The sequence below is a fragment of the Gracilinanus agilis genome, chromosome 1 (assembly GCF_016433145.1).
Source record: "Gracilinanus agilis isolate LMUSP501 chromosome 1, AgileGrace, whole genome shotgun sequence".
In the NCBI taxonomy this organism is placed as follows: domain Eukaryota; kingdom Metazoa; phylum Chordata; class Mammalia; order Didelphimorphia; family Didelphidae; genus Gracilinanus; species Gracilinanus agilis.
Window position 1 is genome coordinate 769,572,986 of NC_058130.1, and position 19,617 is coordinate 769,592,602.

Sequence of the window (19,617 nt, forward strand, 5' to 3'; positions counted from 1 at the left end):
CAACACTCTAGTCATTCCTGGGGTGCACTTGCTTCCCCCATTCCAATGGAAGTCCCCCCAAAGGCAGGAGCTGCTTTTGCTTTTCTTTCTCTTTTGAGCACTTCACACAGTGATTAGGATTGAGTAGGAGCTTAATAAATGCTTACTGCTTGCTTAAATACAATGGAGAACACACACACTCACACACTTTATTCTGATGATAGTTGACTTACTGTTTTTCTCCCATACTGGTCTGAAATGTTCCCCCACAGAGTAGAACTAGACATCATTCCCACAAACACCACCTGCAGGATACGGGAAACAATTTCTGTTAGTCAGTTGAATGCAGGATCCCTGAGGAAGATTCTCCCCTTCCCATTACTTCCCCTCCCCACCCCCAAATTGGATCAAGCCATTACAATTAGAACCTCCAAAGAGCCCATCTGTTAGGGAAGTTACTTAGCCTCATATAGCATTTCAGAGCTGGGAGAGACCTTAGAACAGGGAATGTCAGAACTGGGAAGAACCTTAGAACTGGGAATGTCAGAGCTGGGAAGAATCTTAGAACTGGGAATGTCAGAGCTGGGAAGAACCTTAGAACTGGGAATGTCAGGGCTGGGAGGGACCTTAGAACAGGGAATGTCAGAGCTCGGAAGAACCTTAGAACAGGGAATGTCAGGGCTGGGAAGAACCTTAGAACTGGGAATGTCAGAGCTGGGAAGAATCTTAGAATAAGGTAATGTTGGAGCTGGGAGATCCCTTAGAACAGGGAATGTTGGAGCTAGATGGGGGCTTAGAGCAGGGGATGTCCAGGCTGAGAGGAGCCTTAGATCCAGGAATGAAGGACTAGGAGGGGGCTTAGAACAGGGAATGTCAGAGGTGGGGGTGGGAGAATAGGACACATACAGAATGCGATCTACTTAGTCTTCTAGGCTTCCTTCCTTGCTTTACAAAGAAAGAATACCAGGTCCAGAGAGAAGTAACCAGGCTTATGGCCCACAGTAAAGTCAGAGCCATCCAAGCCTGAATTCCCTTCTTGATTAACATCTACACTGGGATTTCACCTTTTCAACTAGACTGGGAAAATAATAGCTGATGTCAATCAGTCAACAAACATTTATGAAGTGCCAACTATGTTCCAGGCACTGTACTCAGAGCAAAGACAGCCCCTGCCTTAGAGGAGCTCCCAGTCTGGGGTGCAGGGGGTGGCATGCAAATAACTATGTCCAAGTATTTGCTAGATAGATGGGAGAAATGGGAAATGATTGGTAGTGGGAAGGCACTAGAACTAAAAGGTTGGGAAAGGCTTCCTGTACAAGGTGGGACTTGAAGGAAGCTGGGGGAGCTGGGAGGAGACAAGGACGAGATGTTTACGTTACAGTTCCTCTCCAGAATTTCAGTGTAGTTCCATAACAACATTGTGATATAGATACCAGAGATATTTTTACTCCCATTTTCCAAGTAAGGAAACTGAGGCAAAAAGACATTAAGTGATATGCCCAGGGTCTTTGACACAGCTAGTGAGTGTCTGATGCAGGATTCGAACTCAGGTTTTCTTGGCTCCAAGGCCAACATTATCCACAGTACCCCAATTCTCTTCTCTAGAAAAATAAAACAAATGCCCTTCGGGATGGCAAGCCCATCGGGTGCTTTTGGTACAAAAAAGACCATAGTATCATGGATTTAGCTGGAAGGGACCTTAGAGGGAACAAAGAGTGATTCTGGGACTCAGAGATAAGATGGTTTACTAGGAAGGGGCAGCTGGATGGAGCTGCAAACCCAAGTTCAAATTTGGCCCCAGATACATGCTGTGTGACCCTGGGCAAGTCACATAACCTCTGTCTGCCATAGCTGCCGAAGTTATTGTGAGGGCAGAATGAGATAATATTTATAAAGCATTTTGTAAACCTTAAAGCACCATATAACACTAGCTATTTTTATTATTATTATCATTACTATTATTTGCCAAGTGATGAGTCACCAATAATACTAGCTCAATGAATGTGCAATGAGTGGGACAAAGAGTCAGTGCTCCAAGAATTCGGAAGCAGGAGACATCTTAGCCTTAATATGTCCAAAATACAACTCATTATCTGTTCTCCCAAACATCAGAGACAGCACTGAACTGGGAATCAAGGAAATCTGTGTTCAAATCCTGCCTTAAACAGTTACTGTATGACCCTGGGAAAGTCATTTCTCCTCTGTGTAACTCAGTTTCCTCATCTGTAAAATAAGGTCCCTTCTAGCTCTACATCAGTGATGTATGGGTGGTGAGGAGAGAAGGAGAGTGGCTATGGAGGCTGTGCTGGGGCAGGTGGGATGAGGGGGAGCCTAGATTTCCACACTAGGGTTGAGGCTTGGTTGGGCTTGAGACAACTCCATGTGGACCTTTGGGGGTTGGTGAAGACATCATGCAGGTAGACATGCGCCATGTTTTTACCGAGGTGAGTAGGGCCACCTGCCAGCTGGGAAGTCTCCATTCACAGTGTAGTTGGGGCGCCAGAATGCTGAGAATCATCATTTCCATTGCATCTGCCATCTAGAAGAAGGAGAAAAGGTGAGAAGTGCCCAGAAAGGGAAGGAAGATAGACCCACTGACGACTGGGGTCAACTGACTCTCCCTTCTCAACCCCAGCTTCCAAGACCATCTCCTCCTGCTGCTGAGGAGTCAACAGCCTGGGAAAAGGAATCTGGTTCCCAAACATATTCACATAGCCAGTCTGTGACAGAGGGGGAGAAACTCCCCATCTCTCCCTTGCTTTATTTAGTTAAAATTCTCAGTTCTTTAGAAAGTCAGGACTAGAGATAGGAGATCCTGGGTTCAAATCTCACCTCAAACACTTCCTAGCTATGTGACCCTGGGCAAGTCATTTAACCCCAATTCCCAAGCCCTTAACACTCTTCCATCTTGGAACCGATACTATCAATTCTAAGACAGAAGATAAATGTTTTGTTCAAATTAAAAATGAAAACAAAATCATCAGTTCTTCATGGAAAGAGATATATGATAGTCAATAATTTTTTTTCATCTATTCATTGTTGGTAAAAAAAAACAAAACAAAACAAGACATCTCAGTGGTATATAGGGATCCCTTAAAATCTGCTTCTAAAACCCTGGACTGAGCCCATTCCAAGTACTTGCCCATGCCAATCCAGTGAGGACAGACAGTTTCCACTGAAACTTCCCAAAGCCGATGGCTTCCACTGCATCTTCCACCATGAAAGTATCTGAGAATAAGATAAAGAAGTCAGTTTCCCTATAGTTTTCCTAGGGTGGGAATACGTTAAATTGAAAGTTAATTTGGAAGATGGTGGAGGTTTAAGCATGCAGGAAAGTTCACTCCATGTTCCTTCCCTTTCAGGGATGGTCATCTTCATAACTGCCACCTCCTGCCTAGCCCAGTGCCAGGGACACAGCAGGCACTTAACATATGCTTAATATTATTGCTCCATCATTTAAGGAATGGCTGAACCAATTGTGGTATACGAGCGGAAGGGAATATTATTGGGCCAAGGAAAATGAAGGTTAGGAATTAGAGAAACCTGAGAAGTTTTGGATGAACTGAGGCAGATGGAATATAGCAGGACCTGGAGAAAACTTTACACAATGGTCTTGATAAGGCAACTAGAAATAACACTAAAACTAAAACTCAGACACTTCCTAGCTGTGTGACCCTGGGCAAGTCACTTTGCCCCTATTGCCTAGCCCTTCCCTCTCTTCTGCCTTGGAACCAAAGTACAGCATTGATTCTATGATAGAAGATAAGAGGAGTTTTAATAAAATAATAAAATAAAATAAAATGGGGGGGATCCCAACAAGATAGATTGGAATATAATCCATATTTGTTGAAATTGACCACAATAAAATCCTGCTAATGATGTTTCCAGGCCTTTATCACCTTCCCCTCTAGATGTAATAAGCTCTTGAAGCAAGTTTGTGTGCATTGGGTAGATTTTGATGAGGCTAACCCACAAGTGAACCTCAACCTCCACAAATACTTTACTTGGGCTGTTAAGAACAGTTGTTGGATGACCTATGTGGGAATCAGTTTTGCTGGCCTTTGCATATTTGTTACAAAGGTTTCCTTTTATCTTTTCTTTTCCAATATGGGAAAAAATTGGAGGAGAGAAGACAAACTTTTGTTAATTGAAAAAAAATGGCTATAAACTTTATTTTTTAGATAGTGGGTAGATCCTGAAAGCCAGGTGGCCCAGTGGGTAGAGTGCTAAAGGTGGAGTCAAGAAAGCCCAAATTCAAATCCTGCCACTTACTAGTTGTTTGGCACTGGGAAAATCACTGGACATTCTCAGCCTTGGTTTCCTCATCTGTAAAATGGGGATAAAAACAATATCTACTTCCCAAGGTTGATGTGAGGCTCAGATCAAATAAGGTAAGTAAAATGTTTTGCAAATCTTAAATCACAAAAGGATGATTAGTCATTGTTTATCTATTTATTATTATTATTATTATTATTATTATTATTATTATTATTATTATTATTATCCTACTCACCATCCGTGGGATTGGCAAACTCCTTGGGTACTGCAGCTCCATCCTCCAATTCCACAGCCTCTAAGTCTGACCGAACTCCTTCAATCTGGATTTCATGCTCTCCCGAGATGGCATCGTCTTCAGACCTGGAGCTCTCTCCCGTTCGCCGGAACTTGACCACACTAGAGGAAACCAGGGACGCTTAGGGAGGGGAGCTGTTTCCCTGACTCTCCATCCTTTGTGGAAATCTTACGGCTGGTTAAATAGAAAAAGCTTTTGCTTGTCGTCCAGTTATCTGTAAACTCCTTGAGAGTAGGGCTGGCTTTTACTTTTCTTGTATTTCAGGGCTTAGCACTGTGCCTGGCATACAGTAAGCACTTAATGTTTGTTGATTTGACCAGAGAATTGAAGTGAGTGGCTAGTAAATTGGAATATAAGCGTGGGGGGGGGCAGCTAAATGGCTTAGTGGATTGAGAGCTAGATCTAGAGATGGGATTCAGACTTGGCCTCAGATACTTCCTAGCTGTGTGACCCTGGTCAAGTCACTTAACCATTATCTACCTCCCTTTCCTTATCTGACAAATGATGGAGTTGGATTCAATGGTCTTGGAGGTCTATTCTAGCTCTTGATTATCCCATGGCACTTTTTTCTATTGGCCATAATATTCTTTTTTTTTTTTTTTTAACCCTTACCTCCTGCCTTAGAATCAATACTATGTATTGTTTCCAAGGCTAGGCAATGGGGGTTAAGTGACTTGCCCAGGATCATTCAGCTAGGAAGTGTCTGAGTCCAGATTTGAATCCAGGACCTCTTGTCTCTTGGGCTGGCTTTCAATTCACTGAGCTACCCAGCTGCCCCCTTGGCCATAATATGCTTGCCAATAATAGTGAGATAAGAATTAAATGTTGCCATTTCTGCCCATAAATGTATGCCCAAGAAATGGCTACCATGTTCCCATTAGAAGTAAAATACTTGATCCAGGGCATATTAATGCTTAATATGACCTTGGAGAAGACACTTAACTTGTTCACACTTTAATTTCTTCATCTGTATGATGGGGATGAGAGTATCACGGAATCATGGACGCTTAGTTCCTTGAGGAAAAGGGATTGCATCCTTTGTTTGGGCTTTGTATCTCCAGTGCCTAGAACATGGTAGGTGTTTAATAAATGCAGGTTGGAAACAGCTAGAGGATTAAAAGCCAGGTCTGGAGCAGGAGGAAGTGGGTTTAAATCTGGCCTCAGATACTTCCTAGCTGGGTGATCCTAGACAAGTCACTTAACCCCCAATGCCTAGCCCTTACTACTCTTCTGCCTTGGCACCAATACACATAATTGATTCTAAGATGGAAGGGTTTTGGGGGTGGTGGAATGAAATGGTTGGTAAAATCTGGTCCCAGATACTTCTTAGTTGTGTGACCCTGGGCAAGTCACTTAACCCCCAATGCCTAGCCCTTACTAGTCTTCTGCCTTGGTACCAATACACACTTTGATTCTAAGATGGAAGGGGAGGGTTTTTAAAAAAGGAATGCATATTCAATTTATATATCTCTCTGATAAAGACCTTATACTTCAAATAAATAGAGAACTGAGTCAAAATTATAAGAATACAAATCATTCCCTAATGGAGAAATGGTCAAAAGATATGAATAGGGAGTTTTCAGATGAAGAAATCAAAGCTATATAAAATCACATGAAAAAATGCTCTAAATCCCTCCTGATTAGAGAAATGCAAATTAACAAAACCATGAGGTACCACCCCACATCTATCAGATTGGCCAGTTTGACAGAAAAGGAAAATGATAAGCATTGAAGGGGATGTAGGAAATTTGGAACACTAATACACTGTTGGTGGAGTTGTGAACTGATATAATCACTCTGGAGAACAATTTGGAACTATGCCCAAAGGGCTTTAAAATTATGCATACCTTTTGGCCATCAATACCACTACTAGGTCTGTATCCCAAAGAGAAGTTTAAAAAAGACAAAAGGACCCGTTTGTACAAAAATATTTCTAGCAACTCTTTTCAAGATGGAAAAGAATTGGAAAATGCAGAGATGTCCATCATTTGGGAAATGGCTGAACGAGTTGTGGCATATGATTTTAATGGAAGATGATTAAGAAATGATGAGAGGGATAATTTCAGAAAAACACGGAAAGACCTACATGAACTGATGCAAAGTGAAGTGAGCAGAACCAGGAGAATTTTGTACACAGTAACAGTAATATTACATGATGCAGATTTATGAATGACTTAGCTATTCTTAGCAACACAGTGATCCAAGACAATCCTCAAGGATTCGTGATGAAAAATGCCATCTGCCTCCAGAGAAAGAATTGACAGAGTCTGAATTCAAGTTGAGACACACTACTCTATTTTACTCTATTCCTTCATTTTTCTTTTGTTTGTTTGAGTTCTCATAAAATGACTAATATGGAAAGATGTTTTATACTCTTACACATGTAAAATCGATGTCAGATTGTTTGCCATGTTGGGGAGTAGGGTAAGGGAAAAATGGGGGATGGGAGAAATGGTGAAAATTTGGCTCAAACTTTAAAAAAAGAGGTAAAAATTGTTTTTTCAGGTAATTGAGGAAAAAAGTAAAATATTATTTAAAAAATAATTATATAGGGGCAACTGAGTGGCTCAGTGAATTGAGAGCCAGGCCTAGAGATGGGAGGTCCTGGGTTCAAATCTGACCTCAGATACTTCCCAGCTGTGTGATCCCGTACAAGTTACTTAACCCTCATTACCTGGCCCTTACTGCTCTTCTGTCTTGGAACCAATACACAGTATTGATTCTAAGACAGAAGGTAAGGGCTTAAAAAATAATAATTATTATACCTTTATCTTTGGCAGATTGACAGACAACAAATCCTCTTACTATAAATATAGCTTTCAAAATACCCTGAAGAAATCAACCAATAAACTATATTGGGACCAGACCATTATCCCAGATCAAACTATTTCCTCCAATCACGCTTGCAGAACATTGATTCATAAAAACTTGCAGCTGATGTTTTTAATAGATTCTGAGGTGTACCAGTAAGTGTTGTACCACCAGCTCTCTGAAAAATAAACCATGAGCATGACGCGTTTATGTATAATTTGTATTACTAACATTTTCTCCATCACTTTCTTACATTTGGCCAGTCAACAAAACAATAAATCATGCTCTGATTTACAGTGTTTGCCAATTTCTGAGGTATAAATGCTCACATGGAAAATTTAATAATTGACTCTCATGAGTTGGTATGAGCTGGTTCCAGTCGGTCCCTAGATGTCATCATCATTCCCCAAACACACAGTCTACAAGCTCTAGGGGGGGAAAAACAATATTGACAACAACAAACTCTTCAAGTATAAATCTGGCAGAGGAGATCAAAATATTATGGGAACAGGCTGAGATACACACCATTCCCATCCTCCTGCCTGCTACTGCTATTGTACAGAGGATGCTTGCAGTGAATGTGCTGAGGATGCTTGCAGTGAATGTGCTGAGGACAAAATAAATTCTTTCCATTTTAGTGAACTCACCCAAGTAGTTTACCTGGGCTATAGACCTTACATCACTTAATATAAAGGAGTAAGAGGTGTCAGCGTTGTTCAAGACATTTGTGTCTGAGCGTTATTGAAAAAGATGCAAACAAGAAATGGGCAACAACAACAATAATCATCTTTTTTATCTACTTTGCAATAGTCTGTAGAATGCAAAATATAAAAAAAGGATCCTAGAATAGTAACTTTTCCCAAGACTATTTGTATCTGAACTCCATCAAATGAGATGATGATGGTGAAAATGATTATGATAATAATGAAAATAATGGTGAAAATGATGATGATAGTGATGATAAGTATGATGGTGGTGGCAATGATGATAATGAAAGAGTCAGGGAAACCTTGGTTCAAATCCCACTTAAGACATTTATTACCTGTGTGACTCTGGGCAAGTTACTTTGCCTTTCTCTGCCTCATAATCATTATTACTGTCAACATCATCACCATCATCACCATTGCCATCACCATCATCATCATCATCATCATCATCATCATCACCATCACCACCAGCATCACCATCATTTTCACCATCATGACCACCACCATCATCATCACCATCATTTTCATCATCACCATCATTTTCACAATTATCATCATCATCATCATCATCATCATCATCATCATCATTGTTTGTAAGACAAAGGGGTTTGAACTCTAAGGAACCTTCCAGCTCTAGATCTAGGATCCTAACATAATGATAATATCCAGTTACCAAAAGTGGATAGTTTATCCATCCATACATTAGCACACAGAGCATTAAATCTCAAATAGTAGCAGGAGAGAAACTTGAACCAGCTCTGCTTCTAGCCAAACAACATTGAATGAGAAGAAAGAAAGCAGTGAATCATCATTTATAAAGAGCTTTAAACATTTAAAAATTTCATCTACGTTATCTCATTTGCTATTGGGAGACAGAGACCACAGGTATGATTATGCTTATTTTCCAGATGGAGAAACTGAATCTCAGAGAAAATTTTGTATAATTGAGAACCAGCAAATACTAGGGCTTGTGATTGGAAGATGTGGGTTCAGGTCCCTCAGTTCCCCTCTGTAGGACTCAGTTTCCTCACCTGAACTAATCTTGTACAGAAAGCTGTTCTCGTACTATGAAGTGCCGAGCAAAGGTGGATGAATGCAGAAAGTGACATTAAAAACCAAGCTGACCACTGTAACCTTCAGCCACTCACAGTGAACTTCACTCAGATTGGGCAGCATGCTTTTGAAAGGATCGCCAAGTACATCAAAGCCAGGAGAACCATTTGGACGCCCTTGAGCAACCCTCCAATCAAAGCCTCCAGGCTAGAGATATTTGTATGGCTGGTCATGGCAGGGATGCAGCTGGTGAGCTTTGGTGGCAGAGATACGAGGACTATGATGGAACCTTTTACTTTCATCAGTGGGGAAGTCTGGTTTAGAATGGAATTCAGCAGGCCGAGCCCCAGAGCTAAGGGCTCCTCTTGAAGTTGGAAAGAGGCAATTCTGTGACAGAGAGACCCAAGGCTACCTTTACCAAGTGGATAGGAGTAAATACAAGGTGGGACAACGAGGTGCACACTTCCTAGCTGTGTGACCCTGGGCAAGTCACTTAACCCCCACTGCCTAGCCCTTACCGCTCTTCTGCCTTGGAGCCAATATACAGTATTGATTCTAAGATGGAAGGAAAGGGTTTAGAAAAAGTAAATACACGGTGGAGACTTGGATCCCCTATTCCACCCAGCTGGGAGAATGAGTGCAGTCATCCCTTCACATGCCTATATATACTCACAGGACAGTCTCGAGGAGGCTAATAACAGTAATAAATTCAGAGGCTTTTCATCTCTGCCCCTAGAATAAAATACAGTATCCTTAGCTGACCGGGGAAGGGCCATAATCTGGCTCCATCCCTCTGTCCTTATTTCATGTTTCTGCCCTTCTTGAACTCGACACCGGCCCAACTGGATACAGAGTGTTCCCTAAGCCCAGCTTCCCATTGCCTGCCATCACATTTGTCTAAGCTGTCCCCCATGTCCGGGGTCTCTGAATCTCTTGATTTGAATGCTGCGTCCACCTTCTCTCTCTCCTCAGATTACCTTCTACTTATTTATCTGAGTATAGTTTATCCCCTCCTCACCTCGCACCTCAGAAGAAGGTAAGCTCCTTGAGGGCAGGGATTCAGGATCCTAGGTCTAGAGCCGACTGGGCCCTCAGAGGCCTTCTAAGCTAACCCCCCTCATCTTACCAGTGACTTAACCCTTACATGCTTCAGTTTTCTCATCTGTAAAATGGGCCACCAAGGGCAGTTAGGTGGCTGTGCCCAGAATCAAGAAGAACTGAGTTCAAATCTGACCTGAGACACTTACTAGCTATGTGACCATGAATAAGTCACTTAACCCTCTTTACCTCCCATCCCCAGTTTCCACACCTATCAAATGAGCTGGAGATGGAAGTGGCAAACCACACCAGTGTCTTTGCCAAGAAAAGCCCAAACGGGGTCATGAAGAGTCAGAAACAAATGAAATGACTAAACAAAAATGAAAACAATAATAGCATCTATCTCACAGGGTTGTTGTGAGGATGAAATGAAATAGCTTATGTAAAGCACTCTGCAAATCTCTAAATAAATGCCAGTTATTGTTAACTTTTATTATTATGGGGAAACTGAGGCACAGAAGATCACAAGCGGCAAAGCTAAGATTTGAACCCAGGTCTTCAGACTCTTTCTCCTATGCTACATAATAGTATCTCCAGTTCCGAGAACAGTACACATCTGGGATTTCACTGGAGTAGGGGGTTGACTTCTGCTAAGAAACTCTCTCTGGTGATTATCAGCAGCTTATAGAGAGCTGGCTGAGGCCCTGGGAGGTCTCTAGGTTCATAGATCTGGAAATGGTTAGAATCAGAAGACATCAAGTTTTGATCCCTCATTTTATAGAGGAGGAAACTGAGGCCCTGGGAAATTGAGTGAGTAATCAGGTAGGTGGTAAAGTGGATAGAGATGCTTGACCTGGACAAAAGAAGAACTGAATTCAAATCCAGCTTCATACACTTCCTAGCTGAGTCATCCTGGGCAAGTCACTTTTCCTCTGACAGCCTCAGTTTTCTCAACTGTAAAATAGGGATCCTAATAGGATCCACCCAGTGTTGTTTTGAAGATCAAATATTTGTAAAGCACTTAGCATAGCTCATGCTTGTTCCTTTCTCTTCATTAACATGCTTTCTCAGCCCTAACTGCATCCCCACCATGACCTATTCAATCCTGCCTCCCTACGTTTATTCCCCTCACTGGAGAAGCACCACTTCTGTGCATCTCTGGCCCACCTCCCCCTGGAAGCATCCTTGACTACTCTAATCCAGCTAAAATTTCCCCTCTAACTCTGTTCAGGGGGCAGCTAGGTGACACAGTGGATGGAGCACTGGATTTAGAATCAGGAAGATTCATCTTCATGAGTTCAAATCTGGCCTCATACATTTCCTAGTTGGGTGACCCTGGGTAAATCACCTGACCCTGTTGGCCTCAGTTCCCTCATCTGTAAAAATGAGTGGGAGAAAGAAATGACAAACCATTCTAATATCTTTGCCAAGAAAACTCCAAATGGGCTCACAAAAGAGTTGGATATGAATCACGGACTCTCAGGGACAGCTGGGTGGCTCAGTGGATTGAGAGCCAGGCCTAGAGACGGTAGGTACTAGGTTCAAATCTGGCCTTAGACACTTCCTACCTGTGTGACCCTGGGTAAGTCACTTAACCCCCACTGCCTAGCCCTTACCACTCTTCTGCCTTGGATACATAGTATTGATTCTAAGGTGGAAGGTGAGGGTTTAAAATAAAAAAAAAGATTCATGGACTCTTACATAAGGAAATGCCTTCAGAGGCCATCCAGGCCAACCCACACCTTAAGAAAATTCCCTGATTCCCTGGTCATCTAGACTTTGTTTGAAAACCTCCAGTTAGTGGGAAGCCACAACTTCCCAAGGCAGCCTAGTTTATTTTAGTGGAATTCGTCTTTTGAATATCAAACTTAAATTTATTTCTATCTATGATCCACTTTTCCTCCTTTGGCTTTTGAGGTCAAATGCAAGTCTACTCCATCATCCATGTGCCAGTCCTTCCAAAAGTTAAAGATGGCTCTCCTGTCCCTCCTACCTGTTCTCTCAAGGATAACCATCTCTCAGTTCCTTCCCTTGTTCCTCATACAGCATGAGCTTGAGGTCTTTTGTCATCCTTGTTACTTTCTTCTAACATTTTCCACCTGAGGGATGTCCTTTCTAAAAAATGTGATATCCAGACCTTGATGTAGTTCCCTTCTGAAGCCATTCCCATCACTGGTCAGGTTCTCCAGAGGGAAACTGACTCCTACTCCACTCAGGATTCTAGGAGTAACCCTAAGAAGCTGAAGGGTTCTAGTACTGCCACTCATGAGCTTCCATCGGGGTGTTACTCATTATCGATCTGAACTCCAATAGATTTTATCTATTTATTTAAAAACCCTTACCTTCTGCCTTAGAATCAATACTCTGTATTGGCTCCAAGGCAGAAGAGGGGTAAGGGCTAGGCAATGGGGGTTAAGTGACTCATCCAGGGTCACACAGCTAGGAAGTATCTGAGGTCAGATTTGAACCTAGGACCTCTAGATGTGGTTCTCAATTCACAAATCCAACCCAGCTGCTCCCCTCCAATAGATTTTAGAAAAGAGATTTACTGATAGCAAGAATCATTGCTATAAAACATTTCTCTCCAAGTTGAGGACACAATCTTCTCTGACTGTATCAATCCCATACTCTATACCTAAGCTCTTTTATTATCTCTAACTTCCTTTTTTTGGCATCTAAAGTTCTATACAATCTGGCCCCATTCTATCTTTCCAGTCTTATTCCTTTCCTTCACATATTCAAATCTAGTCACACTGGACTTACTGTTCCTCACACATGATATTCTATCTCCCACCTCTTTGTCTTTGCACTGGCTGTCCTGTGCTTGATATATACCATCTCCTCACCTACAACTCTTAAATTCTGTAGTTTTCTTCAAGACTCTCATCAAGCAACATCATCTAGATCAGTGATTCCCAAAGTGGGCTCCACCGCCCCCTGGTGGGTGCTGCAGCAATCCAGGGAGGCGGTGATGGCCACAGGTGCATTTATCTTTCCCATTAATTGCTATTAAAATTTAAAAAAAAATAATTTCCAGGGGGCTAAGTAATATTTTTTCTGGAAAGGGAGTGGAAGGCCAAAAAAGTTTGGGAACCACTGATCTAGATCAAACCTTTCCTGATTTCCTCAGGTCCCAGTGTCATGTTGGCAAACTTATGGCATTCCCCTTCTCCACTATGCCTAAGGACATTCTTCACTTCGCCCATCCCTCTGCCCAATGGCAGTGCTCCCTCCCTCCTCTGTCTGGGCTAAGGCAGGGGGCTCACATGCTGCATGAGGACTGCTGTTTGAGCATTCAGTCTCTAAAAGGTTCACCATCACTGTGCCCAGTGCCTTCCTACCAAAATGAACTTGTATCCATTTTGTATTTATTCTGCATATGCTTTTAGAATGAGGGCTGTTCACCATATGTAGGATGGGGGAGGTTTGTTGTGTGGCTTGAAGGGAGGCTGAACAAACTTCTCTAGCCTTTTTTCCCTCCCCCTCCCCATCCTTCTCCAAGGGAGGCTTTCATTCTTGTCAGAAAGTAGGAGGTTGGGGCCATAAGCTTGACCCACTCTTTTTTTCTCAGAGAGAGAGTACACTTGGCTAGAATATATTTATTTGCTCTCTTAAATATTATTGGTCTTGGAGGATGTGGTTTTCAAGTTCAAGCTAAACTTCAGATCATTGTTTCTTAATGGGTAAAGGAGGTTCCAAGCTTTATATCCAGGGTTTGACCTCTTCCCATCAAATACTAGGTCCATAATTCAGCAATTAGCAAAGAAACCCATTTATCCAAATCAGTAACAAAATAAAAATCAGAGGAAGTATAACTAGGAAAATAAATACCAAACAATACAGAATAAAAGAGCTCTCCCATTAGGAGTGAGGTAACTCAGTTGGATCAAGAAAGAGAGTCCTGAACTTCACACAAGGAAAAGTTTTCTCAAAGTCTCTAATATAGCAATTGGTGATTAGGGACATGATGGATACAATCAACTCCTCTCAAGTCAGCTTGTTCCCAGTCTTAATCTCATCCATCTTCTCTTGAAGCTGGCTGCCATTAGCCCCTAAAAGGTACTTCAGAGACCAAAGAGACAAGAAGAGATTTGACCAGGTGCTTTCTTCTTTCCCCCTCACCCCAACTCTAACCTGCTCCTCCCATGGGCTCGGGCATTGATTTCCACTAATAAGGAAAGAATCCACAGGAATGGGCTTTGGGAGTCAGGTTCCATTTACATATGGATGATAGAATATAAGCTTCTTGAGGGCAGGGTCTGTTTCTACTTTTTTCTTATTTTACTTTTGTCTTTGTAACCCCATTGCCTACTACCATTCCTGGCACATAGTAAATATTTATTGATTGAATGCTCAAGGCAGCTAGGAGGCACAGTGGATAGAGTAACTGGGACTGGGGTCAGGAATATCTGAATTCAAATCCAGCTTCAGATGCTTACTAGCTGTGTGACCCTAAGCAAGTCACTTAACCTCTGTTTCCTTCAGTTTCCTCAATGATATAATGGTTATGAATAATAATAGAATTTGCCTCCCAGGATTGTTGAGATAATATTGTTTGTAAGAAGAATATAAGGTTTGGAAAGCCCTCAGCACAGTGGCTGGCACATAGTAGGCACTTAATAGATGCTTATTTCCTTTCTTTAAGACCATACATCTTTTAAGAAGTGGGGGGAGGGGTGGCTTAGTGGATAAAGAGCCAGGCCTAGAGATAGGAAATGCTGGATTCAAATTTGGCCTCAGACACTTTCTAGCTGTGTGACCCTGGGCAAGTCACTTAACCCTCATTTCCTAGCCCTTCCTACTTTTCTGCCTTAAAACCAATACATAGTATTAATTCTAAGACAGAAGGTAAAGGTTTAAAAAAAGAGAGAGAGAGAACTGGAATTTGAATTCAATTCTCTTGACTCCACATGCATTGGTATTTCCATTATACCATCATTTCAAGGAAATCTACTTTTCAATCCATGTACATCATACATGGGAGACAGCATAAATGGTCCTTATGTCATAATTTCCCATGGTACATGGAGGAACATGGCATTTTGAGCTGAGTTTTAAGGATGAATTACTGTCAAATATCCCAAAAATCATGCCAATTATTCATTCAGATGTAATTCTGTGTATTCTAAGTATTCTTTAGAGCCCCAGATAATCGGCATTCTTAGTTTTTGTTTTTCTAAATGTTGTTCTATTTTTAAGGTCAGTTTTCTATTGGAGTCAGTACAGAGATGTCCAGGTAACTTCATGCAGGGTCTTTGGTCCAGGGAGGCATTCCTTGATTCATCTGCAAATTTCACATGTGCTGCAAGTTTGCAGAAATCTCTTAAATCTTTAGTAAATCATTAAAGTGGATTTTGTGTTTGTGTTTTGTTCATAGACCATTGATGTTGTAGGGAACCTCAGGACATCAAACATTGAATTCAGAGCTAGAAGGGACCTAGGAGGTAGGGGAAAGAGCACTGGATTTAGAGCCATGGGACCTGAGTTCAGATCTTGACTTTGCTCCTTACCAGCTGTGATATGATGGACAACTCACTTCTCCTCTCTGGGGCTCTTTTACCTTATCTGGAAAATAAGAAGTAGGTCTAGATGGCCTCTAAGTTCTCTTCCATCTCTGGTGTGTGTGTGTGTGTGTGTGTGTGTGTGTGTGTGTGTGTGTGTGTGTGTGAACATAGAACATCAGAGGTAAAAGGTTCCTTAGAATATAGAATGATGAGACAAAAAGACATCTTAGAACTCAATTTACTAGGAATGAGATGGACCTTATAACACAGAACAAAGAATGTCAGTGATGGGAATAATACCCTTAGAGATGATCTACCACAACTTATTCATTTTGTTGATCATTCACACCCAACTCTTTGTTTCCCTGTTTTCTTGGCAATAATATTGAAGCTGTTTGGCATTTCCTTCTCCAGTTCATTTTACAGATGAAAAAAACTGAGGCAAACAAGATTAAGTGACTTGCCCGGGGTCATACAGCTAGTAAGTGTCAGAGGCTGGATTTGAACTTACAAAGATGAGTCTTTCTGATTCCAAGCCCAATGCTCTATCCACCATGATGCCTAGATACTTTGTCCTTCATTTACTGAGAAGGGAACTGAGATCCAGAGAATGAAAGTGGCTTGTTCAAGGAATGATATTAGTAGTTAGCAACAGAGCCAGAACTGGAACCAATTTCCCTGCTTCTTCTCTGTCTTTTCACTCACTTCTCTGTCTCAGTCTTTTTCCTCTCTCTATCTCTCTGTCTCTCTGTCTCTCTGTCTCTCTGTCTCTCTCTCTGTCTCTCTCTGTCTCTCTCTGTCTCTGTCTCTCTGTCTCTGTCTCTCTGTCTCTCTCTCTCTCTCTGTCTCTATCTCTCTCTCTCTCTCTCTCTCTCTCTCTCTCTCTCTCTCTCTCTCTCTCTCTTTTTCTCCTATTGTCCCCATTCTACAGATGAGGAACTGAGGCTGGGAGGAGCAGGACTACACAGCTATTGTAGCTCTAAGGCAGGATTTGAACTATAGTTTTCCAAGTCCAGCATTCCATCCACTTTCACATCCAGCTGCTATTTTGTGGTTTATTCCTAACATCCAGTAAATTTAGAAGTTCAAGGTTTATTCAAATCAATTCAACTGACATTTGTCACATGTCTCCAATGTGCAAGGCACTGGGGACTACAAAGGCAAAAAATGCAATATTCCTTGCCTTCTAGGAACTTCCATTCCACTGGGGGCTACAGCATGTACCTAGAGGAGTAAATCCAAAGTCTTTATAAAATAACAGAATAATTTCAAGAGGCAGAGAGTGCTGACAAATGCAGAGAATCAGAAAAGACATCATGTATCAGGTGGTTCCCCAGCTGTGTTTTGAAGGAAGCTAGGAATTCCAAGAGGCAAAGGTGAGGAGGGAGGGAATTCCAGGCATGGTTGATGGATTATGAAAAGGTAAAGAGGCTACAGATGGTGTGTCCTATACAAGACCTAGCTGATAGGTCAACTTGATTATAATGGGCAGTGTGTGAAGGGGAGTAACATAAAATAAAACTAACAAGGTAGGTGGAAGGCTTTAAGTGCCAGCATGGGGATTTTTAAAAAAACTATCCTAGAAATAATAAAGAGCCAATAAAGATTTTATTTTATCCTAGAGGCCAAAGGGAGCCATTGAAGATTTTTGAATGAGAGTGAAATGTGTCAGATCTGTTATAAAACACAAAGTTTTAAAATTGCAACTTAGTGTCAGTTTTGTATATTGCAGCCAGATATATTCCCTTATGTCACCTAATGAGTATGATTTAATTTGGGGCTATTGTTTTTCCTCTGGCACTTTGAATTGAGTTTCGGTTAGAGTAGAGTAGAGTAGTTCTATGTAGACAACACAGAGAGGGGTTTGATGTCAGAAGAAAAACGGTTCAAGTTAGGGCTCCTACCCCAGTGTGTGGCCACAAACAACTTACTTCCCCTCTCTGGAGGCCTTAATTTCCTCCTCTGTAAACTAATCTCCAAGGTGCCTTGCAAGCTTCATAGTTCTTTAACTCAGCCATAGAAATTCCACTCAGGTACTTGTATTTCAATATTCTCATATCTCATCTGACAAGCAGCGTTTGGCAGCTCTAACTGGCCATCTTTGGTACAATGTCCGACGTGATTATTATTTATGAAATCATGCTGTGTTCAACAATAAAATATATGCCTATTAGCATCTTTCTATTAATAAAAGCCTCCATGTCCCATCCAGCACAGTTGCCCTCTCCTTCCCTCCTCCGCCCCATCTAATGTAATCATTTTACTCTGGGGAGGAAACAGAAATTACAAGGTACTCTCTTTAGTGAAATCCTCATGGAATTGCTCCCTCCTCATCACCTTGGAGAGCCGTATTTGTATGAAATATCTGACTAGCTAAGCAATTACACCCACACCCAAAGTGACTTTGGACGATACTTAAGCGCTACAGAGAGAAACATTTTTTTTTTAAGCTGAATGATTACAAAAGACACACAGAAGGCATAATAAGCAATGCTTTGGGACAGGTCGAAATGGAATCTCTTTCAGCAAGCTGAGATTTGGCTGAATGGCCCCAACTGCTTTCTCCTAGATTTCCCTCAGGAAATCTGCTAGAGGGATCTTCCCTCTACCCAACCACCACCCCACCCCCTCCTGCCCCCAGCCAAGGGAAGCAGTCTTGAACAATTGCTTGACCGTGTCCTCCAGGGTTCCAGGGCAATTTTATTTTGCCCTGAAGCAGTCACTTCTCCTAAGCAGGGGATTCTACGTCTCCCTCAAGTCAGTGGATTAAGGTGGGCTTCCGAGGAGCTGTTTGTTTGTTTGTTTTCAAATTCTGTCCTCCATCCATTCAAAAGAAAGCAAGAGATTTCTAGGGATCCTATTCTAGGGATAATATAATCAGTTCTGAGTCCAGACCTACCCTTCACACACTTTATAAACAATAGCCCTTTGCCCCATCTTTCCATTCCTGGTGGGAATACTGGTGGGAAGAGGTGTGTGTGCGTGTGTTGGGGGGGGGGGGGGAGAAGATGGTGTTTGCAAACATCCTTATCATTCCCGGAGGAGGGACCTTGCATTTCTGAAGATTTCTGAGGCTGAGAGTCATTCATTGAGGAGTCGGAGACCTGCTAAGGGCAAATGTCCATCCAGTCTTTTAAGAGGCTATCAGCGTTTAAAATAAGCTGCTCCACCTTCCTTAAATCCCAGCCCTGACAGATGCCAGCTAATCCATCCCTCCAGGACTGAGAAGAACCCAGACAATATCCCATCCAGGGGGTTCCCCATATTCTCTCCTGATAACCGGAGGGGGGGAAATTGAACTGAGTCAGAGATGCCCAACTTGGGCTCCCCATCCGAGAAAATGGCCTGCTTCCTTGGGGCCTAACTCCTTTTCTCGGGGCTCCTTTTGGTTCGGTGCAATGAACAGCTCGGATGCTGCCTGCCTGGAGCGGTCTGGCTTTTTCCAAACGCATGCACATCTGTCTGTCTCCCCCACATCCCCCCGCGGTACTCACGGCAGCTGTCTCAGCTGGAACACATCATCCTCCATGGCCAGGCTGCGGTGGGGAGCGCTGTTCTCATGGCTCTTACATGGTGAGGGGATGGAGGGCTGGGAAGCGTTTCAGGAGCGGGGCTGCTGGACAGCTCCCCACTGCTACACCGATGCAGCTAGGGCACCCTGGAGACAAAGCGGCCCAGGGGAGAGCAGCGGAGGAGGAGGAGGAAGAGGAGGAGGAAGAGGAGGAGGAAGAGGAAGAGGGGGAGGAGGAGGAGGGTAGCGGCAGCAATAGCAGCAGCTGGAGAGGAGAGGAGAGGGGAGAGAAGAGGAAGCTGCTAGATGGAGAGGGGGCGGAGATAGCTTTGCTGCTAACAGAAACTTGCCCATTCCCTCCCACGATACTACCCCGCCCCCGTTCCTCCTCCCACCCCCGCCTCTCCTCCCGCCCCCTCCTCCTCCTTCCTCCCTCCTCCC

At 42.6% G+C, this 19,617-nt stretch overlaps 1 protein-coding gene across 1 annotated transcript in view; it reads right to left on the reverse strand.

Annotated features, from left to right (window-relative positions):
* The window catches only part of LOC123256905 (SV2 related protein), a 108,202-nt gene that overhangs the window by 52,560 nt on the left and 36,025 nt on the right, over positions 1 to 19,617 (reverse strand). The window contains exons 2-5 of the mRNA XM_044685460.1: positions 4,493 to 4,653; positions 3,122 to 3,207; positions 2,420 to 2,518; positions 213 to 284 (exon numbers count right to left, since the gene is read on the reverse strand). Of these exons, the coding sequence (XP_044541395.1) occupies positions 213 to 284; positions 2,420 to 2,518; positions 3,122 to 3,207; positions 4,493 to 4,653 (418 nt within the window). The remainder of the gene's footprint in view (positions 1 to 212; positions 285 to 2,419; positions 2,519 to 3,121; positions 3,208 to 4,492; positions 4,654 to 19,617) is intronic.